Genomic DNA, 19,980 nt, shown 5'->3' with positions numbered 1-19,980 from the left:
TCTTGTGTTATCTACTTTTTCCTAGATGTCCCCGACGCTCCCCCACCTCCTACTATTGTGGATGTCAGACACGATTCAGTATCTCTAACTTGGACTGACCCCAAGAAAACTGGTGGCTCTCCAATTACAGGTAGTTAGCTTGGTCTTATCCTACAGCTTTTACATCAGTATTCCTTCCAAATACTTCCCTGAAAACAAGTTGAATGCGTATTCCTTACTTAAGAACTATCTGTATATACAATAATGTATTTTTATTTCAGTACATATGGGTAATGTTTAATTCCATTGAAAACCTCCTAATGCAACAGTTAATAGTCTTTAGTAATAATATCTATCTTGTAAGTTAAAATTGTTCAACAAAAGGGACAATAACCATGCATATTCCAAGAGAAAAAAAATGACACTATGCCTGCGTAGTAAAAGTATAGATGCTAGCAAAACCATTGTCTGTTCGATATGTTCATATATATTAATTTAAGCAAAAATAAATATGTATATATACTTTCAAATCAGGCTACATTTATACTTCTATCTGAACTGATACTACCCTGGTCTTTTGTAGGGTATCATATCGAGTTCAAGGAAAGAAACAGCCTTATGTGGAAGAGAGCTAACAAGACTCCTATAAGGATGAAAGACTTTAAAGTGACAGGATTAACCGAAGGTCTTGAATATGAATTCCGAGTTATGGCAATCAATTTAGCAGGAGTGGGCAAGCCAAGCCTGCCATCAGCGCCAGTTGTGGCACTTGATCCAATTGGTAAGTCGTTATACAAAGAGAAAAACCCAGGTGCATTTTCTGCATAAAGATAACATTGGTATTTGTTTGACTCGTTTTATTTTTATGTTTTAGATCCTCCTGGCAAACCTGAGGTTATCAATGTAACAAGGAATTCAGTGACTCTCATTTGGACTGAACCCAAATACGATGGTGGTCATAAGTTAACTGGATATATAGTGGAGAAGCGGGATCTACCTTCTAAGTCTTGGATGAAAGCCAACCATGTTAATGTCCCAGACTGTGCCTTTACTGTAACTGACCTTGTTGAAGGTGGAAAATATGAATTCAGAATTAGAGCAAAGAATACAGCAGGTGCTATCAGTGCTCCATCAGAAAGTACAGGAACCATTATTTGCAAGGATGAATATGGTAGGTCAATTTTACTTTTTATACACTTTGTTAAAAAACAGAAAATTAAGCCTCCTTCTTTTTCTGATTAAAACATATATTTTTTTCTTTGCAGAGGCACCAACCATTGTCCTTGATCCCACAATAAAAGATGGACTAACAGTTAAAGCAGGGGATACCATTGTTTTGAGTGCCATTAGCATTCTTGGCAAACCCCTTCCAAAGTCAAGTTGGTCCAGGGCAGGAAAAGACATTAGACCATCAGATATCACTCAGATAACTTCAACCCCAACATCTTCCATGCTTACTGTCAAGTACGCCACTAGAAAAGATGCTGGTGAATATACCATCACTGCTACCAATCCTTTTGGCACAAAGGAAGAACATGTGAAGGTAACAGTCCTTGATGTACCAGGTCCCCCAGGTCCTATTGAAATCAGTAGTGTTTCTGCTGAAAAAGCAACACTTACATGGACACCTCCCTTGGAAGATGGTGGCTCACCAATTAAGTCCTATGTTCTTGAAAAGAGAGAAACCAGCCGACTTCTGTGGACAGTGGTTGCTGAAGATATTCAGTCTTGCAGGCATGTGGCAACCAAACTTATCCAAGGAAATGAATACATCTTCCGGGTCTCAGCTGTAAACCACTATGGCAAAGGTGAACCTGTACAGTCCGAGCCTGTCAAAATGGTAGACAGATTTGGTATGTAGAGCATGTGTGGGAATTGACATTGAAACATTTACAGCAGAATTTAGGAAGTCATGGATTTCTCATAAATTTTCTTATTTTTCAGGTCCCCCTGGCCCTCCTGGAAAACCAGAGGTATCAAATGTCACTAAGAACACTGCCACTGTCAGTTGGAAAAGGCCAGTTGATGATGGCGGCAGTGAGATCACAGGATATCACATAGAAAGGAGAGAAAAGAAAGGCTTGCGATGGGTGAGAGCCACAAAGACGCCAGTTTCTGATCTCAGATGCAAAGTAACAGGACTGCAAGAAGGAAACACCTACGAATTCCGTGTCAGTGCAGAAAACAGAGCAGGAATTGGTCCACCTAGTGATGCTTCAAATGCTGTTCTAATGAAAGATGTAGCATGTTAGTATTTATCTTTTTCAATTCAACACCACTTGTTCAGGAGTGCCAATATTTTATATAAATGATCCCAAAACCAACTTTTAATATATTTTTTGTCTTAATATATACTTTTGTCTTTCTTTTTCAGATCCTCCAGGACCACCTTCAAATGCATGTGTCACTGATACTACCAAGAAGTCTGCTTCACTGGCGTGGGGCAAGCCTCATTATGATGGTGGACTTGAAATCACAGGCTATGTCGTAGAGCACCAAAAAGTAGGAGATGAGGCCTGGATCAAAGATACAACGGGAACTGGCCTCAGAATCACTAAGTTTGTTGTCACTGATCTTCAGACTAAAGAAAAATACAATTTTAGAATTAGTGCCATCAATGATGCAGGTGTTGGGGAGCCAGCAGTGATTCCAGATGTTGAAATTGTAGAACGGGAAATGGCTCCTGATTTTGAACTAGATGCTGAGCTTAGAAGAACACTTGTTGTGAGAGCTGGACTCAGTATTAGAATATTTGTGCCCATTAAAGGTCGTCCTGCTCCTGAAGTGACATGGACCAAAGATGATATCAACCTGAAAAACCGAGCCAACATTGAAAACACAGAATCATTTACTCTTCTGATTATCCCGGAATGTAACAGATATGACACGGGTAAATTTGTGATGACTGTTGAAAACCCTGCTGGGAAGAAAAGTGGTTTCGTTAACGTCAGAGTCTTGGATACACCAGGCCCTGTCCTTAACCTGAGGCCTACAGACATCACAAAGGATAGCGTCACCCTGCACTGGGACCTTCCTCTGATAGATGGAGGCTCACGTATAACAAACTATATTGTGGAGAAACGTGAAGCAACACGGAAATCTTATTCCACAGTTACCACTAAGTGCCATAAATGCACATTTAAAGTTACTGGTTTGTCTGAAGGATGTGAATACTTCTTCAGAGTGTTCGCAGAAAATGAATATGGAATTGGTGAGCCAGCAGAAACTACAGAACCTGTAAGAGCCTCTGAAGCACCATCACCACCAGACAGCCTTAACATTATGGACATAACCAAGAGCACAGTCAGCCTGGCATGGCCTAAACCCAAACATGATGGTGGCAGTAAGATCACTGGCTATGTGATCGAAGCCCAAAGAAAAGGCTCTGATCAGTGGACCCACATCACAACCGTAAAAGGGTTAGAATGTGTTGCGAGAAATCTAACCGAAGGGGAGGAATACACCTTCCAAGTGATGGCAGTGAACAGTGCAGGGAGAAGTGCCCCTAGAGAGAGCAGACCCGTCATTGTCAAGGAGCAGACGATGCTTCCGGAGTTGGATCTCCGTGGCATCTATCAGAAGTTGGTCATTGCCAGAGCTGGCGACAACATCAAAGTTGAAATTCCCGTGCTTGGTCGACCAAAGCCCACAGTTACTTGGAAAAAAGGAGAAGAAATTCTTAAACAGACACAGAGAGTTAATTTTGAAAATACAGCGACTTCAACCATCTTAAATATCAATGAGTGTGTCAGAAGTGACAGTGGGCCATATCCATTAACAGCGAGGAACATTGTAGGAGAGGTTGGTGATGTCATCACCATTCAAGTCCATGACATCCCAGGGCCACCTACTGGACCAATCAAATTTGATGAAGTTTCATCGGATTTCATAACCTTCTCTTGGGACCCACCTGAGAATGATGGAGGTGTACCAATAAGCAACTATGTAGTGGAAATGCGACAGACTGACAGTACTACCTGGGTCGAGTTAGCAACCACTGTTATACGCACTACCTATAAGGCCACTCGCCTCACTACCGGAATGGAGTATCAGTTCCGTGTAAAAGCTCAAAATAGATATGGGGTTGGACCAGGCATCACATCAGCATCTATAGTTGCCAACTATCCATTCAAGGTTCCTGGGCCTCCTGGTACCCCTCAGGTAACTGCAGTTACCAAGGATTCAATGACAATTAGCTGGCATGAGCCACTTTCTGATGGTGGAAGCCCCATTTTAGGATATCACATTGAAAGAAAAGAACGAAACGGTATTCTCTGGCAGACTGTGAGCAAAGCATTAGTACCAGGCAACATTTTCAAATCCAGTGGACTTACAGATGGCATTGCTTATGAATTCCGAGTGATTGCAGAAAACATGGCAGGCAAAAGCAAGCCCAGCAAGCCATCTGAACCTATGCTAGCTTTGGATCCCATTGACCCACCTGGGAAACCGGTACCTCTAAACATTACTAGACACACAGTGACACTTAAATGGGCTAAGCCTGAATACACTGGAGGCTTTAAAATTACTAGTTACATAGTTGAAAAAAGAGACCTTCCTAATGGGCGGTGGCTGAAGGCCAACTTCAGCAACATTTTAGAGAATGAATTTACAGTCAGTGGCCTAACAGAAGATGCTGCGTATGAATTCCGTGTGATTGCCAAAAATGCTGCTGGTGCTATTAGTCCACCATCCGAGCCATCAGATGCTATCACATGCAGGGATGACGTTGAAGCACCAAGGATAATGGTGGATGTTAAATTTAAGGACACAATTATATTAAAAGCAGGTGAAGCATTCAAGCTGGAAGCTGACGTTTCAGGTCGCCCACCTCCAACAATGGAATGGACCAAAGATGGAAAGGAGCTCGAAGGCACAGCAAAATTAGAAATAAAAATTGCAGATTTTTCTACCAATCTGGTAAACAAGGATTCATCAAGGAGGGATGGTGGTGCCTATACCCTCACAGCAACTAATCCTGGTGGCTTTGCCAAACACATTTTCAATGTCAAAGTTCTTGACAGACCAGGCCCTCCTGAAGGACCTTTAGCTGTATCTGAAGTGACATCAGAAAAGTGTGTATTGTCATGGTTGCCTCCACTGGATGATGGAGGTGCCAAAATTGATCATTATGTAGTACAAAAACGTGAAACCAGCAGATTGGCATGGACAAATGTAGCTTCAGAAGTCCAAGTAACAAAACTGAAGGTCACTAAACTTTTGAAAGGCAATGAATACATATTCCGTGTCATGGCTGTAAATAAATATGGAGTTGGAGAGCCACTGGAATCAGAGCCTGTGCTTGCAGTGGATCCTTATGGACCCCCTGATCCACCCAAAAACCCTGAAGTTACAACAATTACTAAAGACTCCATGGTTGTCTGCTGGGGACATCCTGACTCTGATGGCGGAAGTGAAATCATCAATTATATAGTGGAACGGCGTGATAAAACTGGGCAACGCTGGGTGAAATGCAACAAAAAAACTCTTACTGACTTAAGATATAAAGTGTCTGGGCTGACAGAAGGACATGAATATGAGTTCAGGATTATGGCTGAAAATGCTGCTGGAATCAGTGCACCAAGTTCTACCAGTCCATTTTATAAAGCTTGTGACGCTGTGTTTAAACCTGGCCCACCAGGTAACCCACGTGTTCTAGATACAAGCAGATCATCCATTTCAATTGCTTGGAACAAACCTATCTATGATGGTGGTTCAGAAATCACTGGGTATATGGTTGAGATTGCCTTGCCAGAGGAAGATGAATGGAAGATTGTCACTCCACCAGCTGGGCTCAAGGCAACTTCTTATACCATCACCAACCTCACAGAGAATCAGGAATATAAAATTCGCATCTATGCCATGAATTCTGAAGGACTTGGGGAACCTGCCCTTGTCCCTGGAACTCCAAAGGCCGAAGACAGAATGCTGCCTCCAGAGATTGAACTAGATGCCGACCTGCGCAAAGTTGTTACTATAAGAGCCTGTTGCACCCTGAGACTTTTTGTTCCAATCAAAGGAAGGCCTGCCCCAGAGGTGAAGTGGGCCCGGGAACATGGAGAATCTTTAGATAAAGCTAGCATTGAATCCACAAGCTCTTACACCCTGCTTATTGTTGGAAATGTAAACAGATTTGACAGTGGCAAATACATACTGACTGTCGAAAATAGCTCGGGCAGCAAATCTGCATTTGTCAATGTTAGGGTACTCGACACACCAGGTCCTCCACAAGATCTAAAGGTAAAGGAGGTCACAAAGACATCTGTCACACTGACATGGGAGCCTCCTCTCCTTGATGGAGGTTCAAAAATAAACAACTATATCGTTGAAAAGCGGGAATCAACAAGAAAAGCATATTCAACTGTTGCAACAAACTGCCACAAGACTTCCTGGAAGGTAGACCAGCTTCAGGAAGGCTGTAGTTACTATTTCAGGGTTCTCGCTGAAAATGAATATGGCATTGGGCTGCCTGCTGAAACTGCAGAATCTGTGAAAGCATCAGAACGACCTCTTCCTCCAGGGAAAATCACTTTGGTGGATGTTACGAGAAATAGTGTGTCGCTCTCTTGGGAGAAACCAGAGCATGATGGAGGCAGCCGAATTTTAGGCTACATTGTAGAGATGCAGAGCAAAGGCAGTGACAAATGGACCACATGTGCCACAGTCAAAGTCACTGAAGCCACTATAACTGGATTAATTCAGGGTGAAGAATACTCTTTCCGGGTTTCAGCTCAGAATGAAAAGGGCATCAGCGATCCTAGACAACTGAGTGTGCCAGTAATTGTGAAAGATCTTGTCATTCCACGGTTTCAGCTCAGAATGAAAAGGGCATCAGCGATCCTAGACAACTGAGTGTGCCAGTAATTGCGAAAGATCTTGTCATTCCACCAGCCTTCAAACTCCTGTTCAATACTTTCACTGTACTGGCAGGTGAAGATCTAAAAGTTGATGTTCCATTTATTGGACGCCCTACACCAGTGAAAGATCTTGTCATTCCACCAGCCTTCAAACTCCTGTTCAATACTTACACTGTACTGGCAGGTGAAGATCTAAAAGTTGATGTTCCATTTATTGGACGCCCTACACCAGCAGTAACCTGGCATAAAGATGATGTACCACTGAAGCAGACAACTAGAGTAAATGCAGAGAGCACAGAAAATAATTCACTGCTGACAATAAAGGAGGCCTGCCGAGAAGATGTTGGACATTATGTAGTTAAACTGACTAACTCAGCTGGTGAAGCCACTGAAACCCTTAATATTATTGTTCTTGATAAACCAGGGCCTCCAACTGGACCGGTTAAAATGGATGAAGTGACAGCTGATAGTATTACTATCTCCTGGGGCCCACCTAAGTATGATGGTGGAAGTTCTATCAATAATTACATTGTAGAGAAACGAGACACTTCAACAACCACCTGGCAAATTGTGTCAGCTACCGTTGCAAGGACAACTATAAAGGCTTGCAGATTAAAGACTGGATGTGAATATCAGTTTAGAATTGCAGCTGAAAACAGATATGGAAAGAGTACCTACCTCAATTCAGAGCCTATTGTAGCCCAGTACCCGTTCAAAGTTCCTGGTCCTCCTGGCACGCCATTTGTCACGCTCTCCTCCAAAGACAGCATGGAAGTACAATGGAATGAGCCAGTCAGTGATGGAGGAAGCAGAGTCATTGGCTATCATCTAGAACGCAAGGAAAGAAACAGCATCCTCTGGGTTAAGTTGAATAAAACACCTATTCCTCAAACCAAGTTTAAGACAACTGGCCTCGACGAAGGCATTGAATATGAATTTAGAGTCTCTGCAGAGAACATTGTGGGCATTGGCAAGCCAAGTAAAGTGTCAGAGTGCTATGTAGCTCGTGACCCATGTGATCCACCAGGACGGCCAGAGGCAATCATTGTCACAAGGAATTCTGTGACTCTTCAGTGGAAGAAACCTACCTATGATGGTGGAAGCAAGATCACTGGTTATGTCGTTGAGAAGAAAGAATTACCTGATGGCCGCTGGATGAAAGCCAGTTTTACAAATATCATTGACACTCAATTTGAAGTAACTGGCCTAGTTGAAGATCATAGATATGAGTTCCGGGTTATAGCTCGAAATGCTGCAGGAGTGTTTAGTGAGCCTTCAGAAAGTACAGGAGCAATAACTGCAAGAGATGAGGTAGATCCACCACGAATAAGTATAGATCCAAAATACAAAGACACAATTGTGATTCATGCTGGTGAGTCATTCAAAGTTGATGCAGATATCTACGGCAAACCAATACCAACGATTCAGTGGATAAAAGGTGATCAGGAGCTTTCAAACACAGCTCGATTAGAAATAAAGAGCACTGACTTTGCCACCAGTCTCAGTGTAAAGGATGCAGTGCGCATTGACAGTGGAAATTACATATTAAAGGCCAAAAATGTTGCAGGAGAGAGATCAGTTACTGTGAATGTCAAAGTTCTTGATAGACCAGGGCCACCTGAAGGACCTGTTGCTATCTCAGGAGTTACAGCAGAAAAATGCACACTAGCTTGGAAACCCCCACTTCAGGATGGTGGGAGTGATATCATAAATTATGTCGTGGAAAGGAGAGAAACCAGCCGCTTAGTTTGGACTGTGGTTGATGCTAATGTGCAAACTCTCAGCTGCAAGGTTACTAAGCTTCTTGAAGGCAATGAATATATTTTCCGTATAATGGCTGTAAACAAATATGGTGTTGGTGAACCTCTTGAATCTGAGCCAGTAATTGCCAAGAATCCATTTGTGGTGCCAGATGCACCAAAAGCTCCAGAAGTCACAACAGTGACCAAAGACTCAATGGTAGTTGTATGGGAAAGGCCAGCATCTGATGGTGGCAGTGAAATTCTTGGATATGTCCTTGAAAAACGGGATAAAGAAGGTATCAGATGGACAAGATGTCACAAGCGTCTGATTGGGGAGTTGCGCTTGAGAGTAACTGGACTCATAGAAAATCACAATTATGAATTCAGAGTCTCTGCTGAGAATGCTGCGGGACTCAGTGAACCAAGCCTTCCTTCCACTTACCAAAAGGCTTGTGATCCTATTTACAAACCAGGACCTCCAAACAACCCCAAAGTCATAGATACTACCAGATCTTCAGTTTTCCTTTCTTGGAGCAAACCAATATATGATGGTGGCTGTGAAATACAAGGATACATTGTTGAAAAATGTGATGTGAGTGTTGGTGAATGGACAATGTGCACTCCACCAACTGGAATCAATAAAACAAATATAGAAGTTGAGAAGCTATTGGAAAAGCATGAATACAACTTCCGTATCTGTGCTATTAATAAAGCTGGAGTTGGAGAACATGCTGATGTCCCTGGACCTATTATAGTTGAAGAAAAACTGGAAGCACCAGACATTGATCTTGACCTAGAACTAAGGAAAATTATAAATATAAGGGCAGGTGGCTCCTTACGGTTATTTGTTCCTATAAAAGGTCGTCCTACTCCAGAAGTTAAATGGGAGAAGGTGGACGGTGAAATCCGAGATGCAGCTATAATTGATGTCACTAGCAGTTTTACCTCTCTTGTTCTTGACAATGTCAACCGATATGATAGTGGAAAATATACACTCACATTAGAAAACAGCAGTGGAACAAAGTCTGCCTTTGTTACTGTGAGAGTCCTGGACACACCAAGTCCACCCATTAACCTGAAAGTCACAGAAATCACCAAAGACTCAGTATCGATTACATGGGAACCTCCTTTGTTGGATGGTGGATCCAAAATAAAAAATTACATTGTTGAGAAACGTGAAGCCACCAGAAAATCATATGCTGCTGTTGTAACAAATTGCCATAAGAATTCTTGGAAAATTGATCAACTCCAAGAAGGTTGCAGTTATTACTTTAGAGTCACAGCTGAGAATGAGTATGGTATCGGCCTTCCTGCTTGCACTGCTGATCCAGTTAAGGTTGCAGAAGTCCCACAACCTCCAGGAAAAATAACTGTGGATGATGTCACCAGAAACAGTGTTTCTCTGAGTTGGACAAAGCCTGAACATGATGGTGGCAGTAAAATCATTCAGTATATTGTGGAGATGCAAGCTAAGCGCAGTGAGAAATGGTCAGAGTGTGCTCGAGTAAAGTCCCTTGAAGCAGTAATTACCAACCTAACTCAGGGAGAAGAATACTTTTTTAGAGTTGTTGCTGTAAATGAAAAGGGGAGAAGTGATCCTAGGTCCCTTGCAGTTCCAATAGTTGCCAAAGATCTGGTCATTGAGCCAGATGTCAGACCTGCATTCAACAGTTATACCGTACAGGTTGGTCAAGATTTGAAAATAGAAGTGCCAATTTCTGGACGTCCTAAACCAACCATTACCTGGACTAAAGATGGTCTTCCACTGAAACAGACCACAAGAATCAATGTGACTGATTCACCTGACCTCACTGTATTCAGTATTAAAGAAACTCATAAGGATGATGGTGGACAATATGGAATCACAGTTGCCAATGTTGTTGGTCAGAAAACAGCATCTATTGAAATTATAACTCTAGATAAACCTGATCCTCCACAAGGACCTGTTAAATTTGATGAAGTCAGTGCTGAAAGTATTACATTATCTTGGAATCCTCCATTATATACAGGGGGCTGCCAAATCACTAACTACATTGTTCACAAAAGAGATACAACCACCACAGTATGGGATGTTGTTTCTGCTACCATTGCAAGAACTACACTCAAAGTGACCAAACTGAAAACAGGTACAGAATACCAATTCAGAATATGTTCACAAAAGAGATACAACCACCACAGTATGGGATGTTGTTTCTGCTACCGTTGCAAGAACTACACTCAAAGTGACCAAACTGAAAACAGGTACAGAATACCAATTCAGAATATTTGCTGAAAACAGATATGGACAAAGCTTTGCCTTGGAGTCTGATCCAATTGTAGCTCAATATCCCTACAAAGAACCAGGCCCTCCAGGCACACCATTTGCCACAGCCATTTCCAAAGACTCCATGGTCATACAGTGGCATGAACCAATCAATAATGGTGGAAGCCCAGTCATAGGTTATCACCTTGAGAGAAAGGAAAGAAATAGTATTTTGTGGACAAAAGTCAACAAAACTATTATTCATGACACCCAGTGTAAAGCACAGAATCTTGAAGAAGGCATTGAATATGAATTCAGAGTTTATGCTGAAAATATAGTTGGTGTAGGCAAAGCAAGCAAGATTTCTGAATGCTACGTAGCCAGAGATCCCTGTGACCCACCAGGAACCCCAGAAGCAATAATGGTTAGAAGAAATGAAATCACTTTACAGTGGACCAAACCTGTATATGACGGTGGAAGTGTGATTACAGGCTACATTGTAGAGAAACGTGATTTGCCTGAGGGTCGTTGGATGAAAGCCAGCTTCACTAATGTCATTGAAACTCAATTTACTGTATCAGGCCTTACTGAAGATCAAAGATATGAATTCAGAGTCATTGCAAAGAATGCAGCTGGTGCAATAAGTAAACCGTCAGACAGTACTGGACCAATAACTGCCAAAGATGAGGTTGAACTTCCGAGAATTTCAATGGATCCAAAATTCAGAGACACAATTGTGGTAAATGCTGGAGAAACATTCAGGCTTGAGGCTGACGTCTATGGAAAACCCCTACCTACCATTGAGTGGTTAAGAGGAGATAAGGAAATTGAAGAATCTGCTAGATGTGAAATAAAGAACACAGATTTCAAGGCTTTACTTATTATAAAAGATGCCATTAGAATTGATGGTGGACAGTATATTTTAAGAGCTTCCAACGTTGCAGGTTCTAAGTCATTCCCAGTAAATGTGAAAGTATTAGATAGACCAGGACCTCCAGAAGGGCCAGTCCAGGTTACTGGAGTCACTTCTGAAAAATGCTCTTTAACATGGTCTCCACCACTTCAAGATGGAGGCAGTGACATTTCTCACTATGTTGTTGAAAAGCGAGAAACCAGTCGGCTTGCCTGGACTATTGTTGCTTCAGAAGTTGTGACCAATTCCCTGAAAGTTACCAAACTCTTAGAAGGGAATGAATATATTTTCCGTATAATGGCTGTCAACAAATATGGTGTTGGAGAGCCTCTGGAATCTGCACCAGTATTAATGAAAAATCCATTTGTGCTTCCTGGACCACCCAAAAGTGTGGAAGTCACAAATATTGCCAAAGACTCCATGACTGTCTGTTGGAACCGTCCAGATAGTGATGGGGGCAGTGAGATTATTGGTTACATTGTAGAGAAAAGAGACAGAAGTGGCATCCGATGGATAAAATGTAATAAACGCCGCATTACAGATTTGCGTCTAAGAGTAACAGGATTAACAGAAGATCATGAGTATGAATTCAGAGTCTCTGCAGAAAATGCTGCTGGAGTTGGAGAACCAAGTCCAGCTACAGTTTATTATAAGGCTTGTGATCCTGTGTTCAAACCTGGCCCACCCACGAATGCACACATTGTAGATACCACTAAAAATTCAATTACACTTGCCTGGGGTAAACCCATCTATGATGGTGGCAGTGAGATCCTGGGATATGTAGTAGAAATCTGTAAAGCAAATGAAGAAGAATGGCAAATAGTTACTCCACAGACTGGCCTGAGAGTCAATAGATTTGAAATTTCAAAACTCACTGAACACCAAGAGTATAAATTACGAGTCTGTGCCTTCAACAAAGTTGGTTTAGGTGAGGCTGCATCAGTTCCTGGTACTGTGAAACCAGAAGATAAACTTGAAGCACCCGAACTTGACCTTGACTCTGAATTAAGGAAAGGAATTGTTGTAAGAGCTGGTGGATCTGCCAGAATTCACATTCCATTCAAAGGTCGTCCAACACCCGAGATCACTTGGTCTCGAGAGGAAGGTGAATTCACAGATAAGGTCCAAATTGAAAAGGGAGTAAACTATACCCAACTGTCTATAGATAACTGTGATAGAAATGACGCTGGGAAGTACATTCTCAAGTTGGAAAACAGCAGTGGATCTAAGACTGCTTTTGTAACTGTGAAAGTTCTTGACACTCCAGGCCCACCACAGAATTTGGCAGTCAGAGAATACATTCTCAAGTTGGAAAACAGCAGTGGATCTAAGACCGCTTTTGTAACTGTGAAAGTTCTTGACACTCCAGGCCCACCACAGAATTTGGCAGTCAGAGAAGTGAAAAAAGATTCTGTCCTTTTGGTGTGGGAACCACCCATCATTGATGGGGGGGCAAAGGTCAAGAACTATGTTATTGACAAACGTGAGTCAACCAGAAAAGCGTATGCTAACGTGAGTAGTAAATGCAGCAAAACAAGCTTTAAAGTTGAGAATCTTACGGAAGGAGCCATTTATTACTTTAGAGTAATGGCTGAAAATGAATTTGGAGTTGGTGTTCCAGTGGAAACTGTTGATGCCGTGAAAGCTGCTGAACCTCCTTCCCCACCAGGAAAGGTTACGCTTACTGACGTGTCCCAGACCAGTGCATCACTTATGTGGGAGAAACCTGAACATGATGGTGGTAGCAGAGTCCTGGGGTATGTTGTTGAAATGCAGCCCAAAGGAACTGAAAAATGGAGTGTTGTGGCTGAGTCCAAAGTCTGTAATGCGGTTGTTACTGGTTTGAGTTCTGGACAAGAATATCAGTTCCGTGTCAAGGCTTACAATGAGAAAGGAAAAAGCGATCCAAGAGTGCTTGGTGTTCCTGTCATAGCCAAGGACTTGACTATACAGCCCAGTTTTAAGTTACCATTTAACACATACAGTGTTCAAGCTGGAGAAGATCTTAAAATAGAAATTCCAGTTATAGGCCGACCAAGACCTAAAATTTCTTGGGTCAAAGATGGTGAGGCTCTTAAACAGACAACAAGGGCAAATGTTGAAGAAACAGCTACCTCAACTATTCTGCACATTAAAGAAAGTAACAAAGATGACTTCGGAAAATACACCATAACAGCAACAAATAGTGCAGGCACAGCAACAGAAAATCTCAGCATTATTGTATTGGAAAAGCCTGGACCTCCAGTTGGACCAGTTCGATTCGATGAAGTTAGCGCAGACTTTGTGGTCATATCTTGGGAACCTCCAGCCTATACTGGTGGCTGCCAAATAAGCAACTACATTGTAGAGAAGCGAGACACAACCACCACTACTTGGCACATGGTATCAGCAACAGTTGCAAGAACAACAATTAAAATAACCAAATTGAAAACAGGCAACGAGTACCAGTTTAGAATTTTTGCTGAAAACAGGTATGGAAAAAGTGTCCCCCTAGATTCGAAACCAGTTATTGTACAATATCCATTTAAAGTACCTGGACCACCTGGAACTCCTTTTGTGACAGCAGTCTCAAAAGATCAAATGCTTGTGCAATGGCACGAGCCAGTTAATGATGGAGGCAGCAAAGTGATTGGCTACCATCTTGAACAGAAAGAAAAGAACAGCATTTTATGGGTCAAGTTAAATAAGACCCCCATTCAAGACACCAAATTCAAAACAACTGGGCTTGATGAAGGCATTGAATATGAGTTCAAAGTTTCTGCTGAAAATATTGTTGGTATCGGCAAGCCTAGCAAAGTGTCAGAATGCTTTGTTGCTCGTGATCCATGTGACCCACCTGGTCGCCCTGAAGCCATTGTTATTACAAGAAACAATGTCACACTGAAGTGGAAGAAACCTGCCTACGATGGTGGCAGCAAAATAACAGGTTATATTGTAGAAAAGAAAGATCTACCGGATGGCCGATGGATGAAAGCCAGCTTTACCAATGTATTAGAAACTGAATTTACAGTAAGTGGACTTGTAGAAGACCAAAGATATGAATTTAGAGTAATCGCAAGAAATGCAGCTGGCAACTTTAGCGAACCATCTGAAAGTAGTGGTGCCATTACTGCAAGAGATGAAATTGATGCACCAAGTGCCTCACTGGATCCAAAATATAAAGATGTCATCATTGTTCATGCAGGCGAGACTTTCGTTCTTGAAGCTGATATCCGTGGCAAACCTATACCTGATATTGTTTGGTCAAAAGATGGAAAAGAGCTTGAAGAAACAGCTGCTAGGATGGAAATTAAATCTACTATTCAGAAAACAACTCTTGTTGTCAAAGACTGTATACGGACTGATGGAGGACAATATATTCTGAAACTCAGCAATGTTGGTGGTACAAAGACTATACCAATCACAGTAAAGGTACTTGACAGGCCAGGGCCTCCTGAAGGGCCTCTGAAAGTTTCAGGGGTTACTGCAGAAAAATGTTACCTGGCGTGGAACCCACCTTTGCAGGATGGTGGTGCTAGTATTTCACATTACATCATTGAAAAAAGAGAGACAAGCAGACTCTCCTGGACCCAGGTTTCAACTGAGGTACAGGCCCTTAACTACAAAGTCACTAAACTTCTTCCTGGTAATGAGTACATTTTCCGTGTCATGGCTGTGAATAAATATGGAATTGGTGAACCCCTGGAATCTGAGCCTGTCATAGCCTGTAATCCTTATAAGCTACCGGGTCCTCCTTCAATACCTGAAGCCTCAGCAATCACCAAAGACTCTATGGTAGTAACATGGGCACGCCCAGTGGATGATGGAGGTGCTGAAATTGAGGGTTACATTCTTGAAAAACGAGATAAGGAAGGCATTAGATGGACGAAGTGCAACAAGAAAACACTATCTGATCTCCGGTTCCGGGTAACTGGCCTTACCGAAGGCCACTCCTATGAATTCAGAGTTGCTGCTGAAAATGCAGCCGGTGTGGGTGAACCTAGCGAGCCATCTGTTTTCTACCGCGCATGTGATGCCTTGTATCCACCAGGTCCACCAAGCAATCCAAAAGTGACTGACACCTCCAGATCCTCCATCTCCCTGGCATGGAATAAGCCAATTTATGATGGTGGTGCACCTGTTAAAGGCTATGTTGTTGAGGTCAAAGAAGCCGCTGCTGATGAATGGACAACTTGCACTCCACCGACAGGATTACAAGGAAAGCAGTTTACAGTGACCAAGCTTAAAGAAAATACTGAATATAACTTCCGTATTTGTGCCATTAATTCTGAAGGTGTAGGTGAACCTGCAACTATACCTGGTTCAGTTGTTGCTCAGGAGAGGATGGAGCCACCAGAAATAGAACTTGATGCCGATCTCAGAAAGGTGGTCATTCTGCGTGCAAGTACTACTTTACGCTTATTCGTCACCATCAAAGGTCGACCAGAACCTGAAGTTAAGTGGGAAAAGGCCGAAGGCATTCTCACTGAGAGGGCCCAGATTGAGGTGACCAGTTCATATACAATGTTGGTGATTGATAATGTTACCAGATTTGACAGTGGTCGGTATAACTTAACATTAGAAAATAACAGTGGTTCCAAAACAGCTTTTGTTAACGTCAGAGTTCTTGACTCTCCAAGTGCTCCTGTGAATTTGACTGTAAGAGAAGTGAAGAAAGACTCAGTGATACTGTCCTGGGAACCACCACTTATTGATGGTGGAGCTAAGATTACAAACTACATCGTTGAAAAACGGGAAACTACAAGAAAAGCCTATGCTACTGTTACAAACAATTGCACTAAGACTACTTTCAAAATTGAAAACCTACAAGAAGGATGTTCATACTACTTCCGAGTCTTGGCTTCCAATGAATATGGGATTGGTTTGCCAGCTGAAACAACTGAACCCGTTAAGGTGTCTGAACCACCCCTCCCACCTGGAAGAGTAACTCTTGTTGATGTGACCCATAGTACAGCTACAATTAAGTGGGAGAAACCAGAAAGTGATGGTGGCAGCAAAATTACAGGTTATATAGTTGAAATGCAGACTAAAGGGAGTGAAAAATGGAGCACTTGCACACAAGTTAAGACTCTAGAAGCAACTATATCTGGCCTAACTGCAGGAGAAGAGTATGTCTTCAGGGTAGCCGCAGTCAATGAAAAAGGAAGAAGTGATCCACGACAGCTTGGAGTGCCAGTGATTGCAAGGGATATTGAAATAAAGCCTTCAGTTGAGCTTCCTTTCCATACTTTCAATGTAAAGGCTAGAGACCAACTTAAGATTGATGTACCATTCAAAGGAAGACCTCAAGCTACTGTAAGCTGGAAAAAGGATGGTCAGACTCTCAAAGAGACAACTAGAGTCAATGTTGCTTCTTCAAAGACTGTAACATCACTATCTATCAAGGAAGCTGCAAGGGAAGATGTTGGAACTTATGAATTATGTGTTTCAAACAGTGCTGGATCCATAACAGTTCCTATTACTGTAATTGTCCTTGACCGACCAGGACCTCCAGGACCTATATGTATTGATGAGGTTAGCTGTGACAATGTAACTATTTCTTGGAATCCTCCAGAATATGATGGTGGCTGCCAAATTAGCAATTACATCGTTGAAAAGAGAGAAACCACTTCTACAGCATGGCATGTAGTTTCACAAGCAGTTGCAAGAACATCTATTAAAATCGTTCGTCTGACAACAGGAAATGAATATCAGTTCCGTGTTTGTGCAGAAAACCGCTATGGAAAGAGCGCCTACAGTGAATCTTCAGCTGTTGTTGCAGAGTATCCATTCAGTCCCCCAGGTCCTCCTGGTACTCCTAAAGTTGTGCATGCCACAAAATCTACCATGAATGTAAGCTGGCAAGTGCCGGTTAATGATGGAGGAAGTCAAGTAATTGGCTATCACCTTGAGTACAAAGAAAGAAGCAGCATTCTTTGGTCAAAAGCAAATAAAATTCTCATTGCCGATACTCAAATGAAAGTCTCCGGCCTTGATGAAGGACTTATGTATGAATATCGTGTATATGCTGAGAATATTGCTGGAATTGGTAAATGCAGTAAATCTTGTGAACCAGTTCCCGCAAGAGATCCTTGTGACCCTCCTGGACAACCTGAAGTCACAAATATCACAAGAAAATCAGTGTCACTTAAATGGTCTAAGCCACATTATGATGGTGGAGCTAAGATCACAGGATACATTGTTGAACGTAGAGAACTACCAGATGGCCGATGGCTGAAATGCAATTTTACTAATATACAAGAAACATACTTTGAAGTAACTGAACTTACTGAAGATCAGCATTACGAATTCCGGGTTTTTGCAAGAAATGCTGCTGACTCAGTTAGTGAACCATCTGAATCCACTGGACCTATTACCGTTAAAGATGATGTTGAGGCTCCAAGAATTATGATGGATGTCAAGTTCCGAGATGTTATTGTTGTCAAAGCTGGAGATGTCCTTAAGATAAACGCAGACATTGCAGGGCGACCTCTTCCAGTAATTTCCTGGGCCAAGGATGGTGTAGAAATCGAAGAAAGAGCAAGAACAGAAATTGTCTCAACTGACTATAATACTTTGTTAACAGTTAAGGACTGTGTAAGACGAGACACCGGGCAGTACGTACTAACACTGAAGAATGTTGCAGGGACTCGGTCTACAGCAGTAAATTGCAAGGTACTTGATAAGCCTGGCCCGCCAGCAGGACCACTTGAAATAAATGGCCTCACTGCTGAGAAATGCTCTCTTTCCTGGGGACGTCCCCAAGAAGATGGTGGTGCAGATATCGACTATTACATTGTAGAAAAACGTGAAACAAGCCGCCTGGCATGGACAATATGTGAAGGAGAATTAAGGACGACATTCTGTAAAGTAACCAAGTTACTCAAAGGCAATGAATACATATTTAGAGTAACTGGTGTTAATAAATATGGTGTTGGTGAGCCCCTAGAGAGTGTGGCCGTAAAGGCACTAGATCCATTTACAGTTCCAAGTCCACCCACATCTTTGGAAATTACATCTGTAACCAAAGAGTTCATGACACTTTGCTGGGCAAGACCTGAGAGTGATGGAGGCAGTGAAATCTCTGGATATATAATTGAAAGGCGAGAGAAAAACAGCCTACGATGGGTGCGTGTAAACAAAAAACCAGTTTATGATCTGAGAGTGAAATCAACAGGACTTCGGGAAGGATGTGAATATGAGTATCGGGTTTATGCAGAAAATGCTGCTGGCCTAAGTCTTCCCAGTGAAACCTCTCCCTTAATTCGGGCAGAAGATCCAGTGTTCTTACCATCTCCTCCATCCAAACCTAAAATTGTGGATTCAGGCAAGACAACTATAACTATCAGCTGGGTTAAGCCCTTGTTTGATGGTGGGGCCCCAATAACTGGGTACACTGTAGAATACAAAACATCTGATGAAACTGACTGGAAAACCACCATTCAGAGCTTCAGGGGCACAGAATATACAATAAGTGGACTGACAACAGGAGCTGAATATGTTTTCAGAGTAAGATCTGTCAATAAGGTTGGTGCTAGTGATCCCAGTGATAGCTCTGACCCCCAGATAGCAAAAGAAAGAGAAGAAGAACCTGCGTTTGATCTTGACAGTGAAATGAGGAAGACCTTGATTGTCAGGGCTGGTGCCTCATTTACCATGACTGTGCCTTTCCGAGGAAGACCAGTACCCAGTGTCTTATGGAGTAAGCCAGACACTGACCTCCGCACTAGAGCTTACATTGATTCCACAGATTGTCGTACATCACTTACTATAGAAAACGCCAACAGAAATGATTCTGGAAAATACACACTAACAATTCAGAATGTCTTGAGTGCTGCTTCACTGACCTTAGTTGTCAAAGTTTTAGATTCACCAGGACCTCCAGCCAATATTTCTGTACAAGATGTAACCAAAGAGTCTGCAGTGTTATCCTGGGATGTTCCTGAAAATGATGGTGGAGCACCGGTAAAGAATTACCACATAGAAAAACGCGAGGCCAGCAAGAAAGCATGGGTCTCTGTGACCAACAACTGCAACCGCCTCTCCTACAAAGTTACCAACTTACAAGAAGGGGCTATTTACTACTTCAGAGTCGCTGGAGAAAATGAGTTTGGTGTTGGTGTACCAGCTGAAACAAAGGAAGGCGTAAAAATAACAGGTATGTGTTAAGAATAAGGAAAACCTACATATCCATATTAATTTTGCTAGAATAGTGTGAATCATTGCAATTAGTCATTGTTTAAATTTAATTACTTTTGGTTCACACCC

The 19,980-nt window shown here is 42.2% G+C and overlaps 1 protein-coding gene across 1 annotated transcript in view; it reads left to right on the top strand.

The window, feature by feature from the left end:
• Positions 1-19,980, top strand: part of TTN (titin) — a 274,143-nt gene that overhangs the window by 221,127 nt on the left and 33,036 nt on the right. Inside the window, exons 269-277 of the mRNA XM_008567052.1 lie at positions 26-130; positions 563-760; positions 854-1,150; positions 1,245-1,832; positions 1,924-2,226; positions 2,354-6,756; positions 6,798-10,704; positions 10,820-13,000; positions 13,103-19,870. Of these exons, the coding sequence (XP_008565274.1) occupies positions 26-130; positions 563-760; positions 854-1,150; positions 1,245-1,832; positions 1,924-2,226; positions 2,354-6,756; positions 6,798-10,704; positions 10,820-13,000; positions 13,103-19,870 (18,750 nt within the window). The remainder of the gene's footprint in view (positions 1-25; positions 131-562; positions 761-853; positions 1,151-1,244; positions 1,833-1,923; positions 2,227-2,353; positions 6,757-6,797; positions 10,705-10,819; positions 13,001-13,102; positions 19,871-19,980) is intronic.

This window comes from Galeopterus variegatus, unplaced genomic scaffold, assembly GCF_000696425.1.
Source record: "Galeopterus variegatus unplaced genomic scaffold, G_variegatus-3.0.2 Scaffold287, whole genome shotgun sequence".
Classification (NCBI taxonomy): domain Eukaryota; kingdom Metazoa; phylum Chordata; class Mammalia; order Dermoptera; family Cynocephalidae; genus Galeopterus; species Galeopterus variegatus.
The sequence above is the reverse complement of the archived record's forward strand: the minus strand, read 5'-3'. Positions and strand labels throughout refer to the sequence as shown.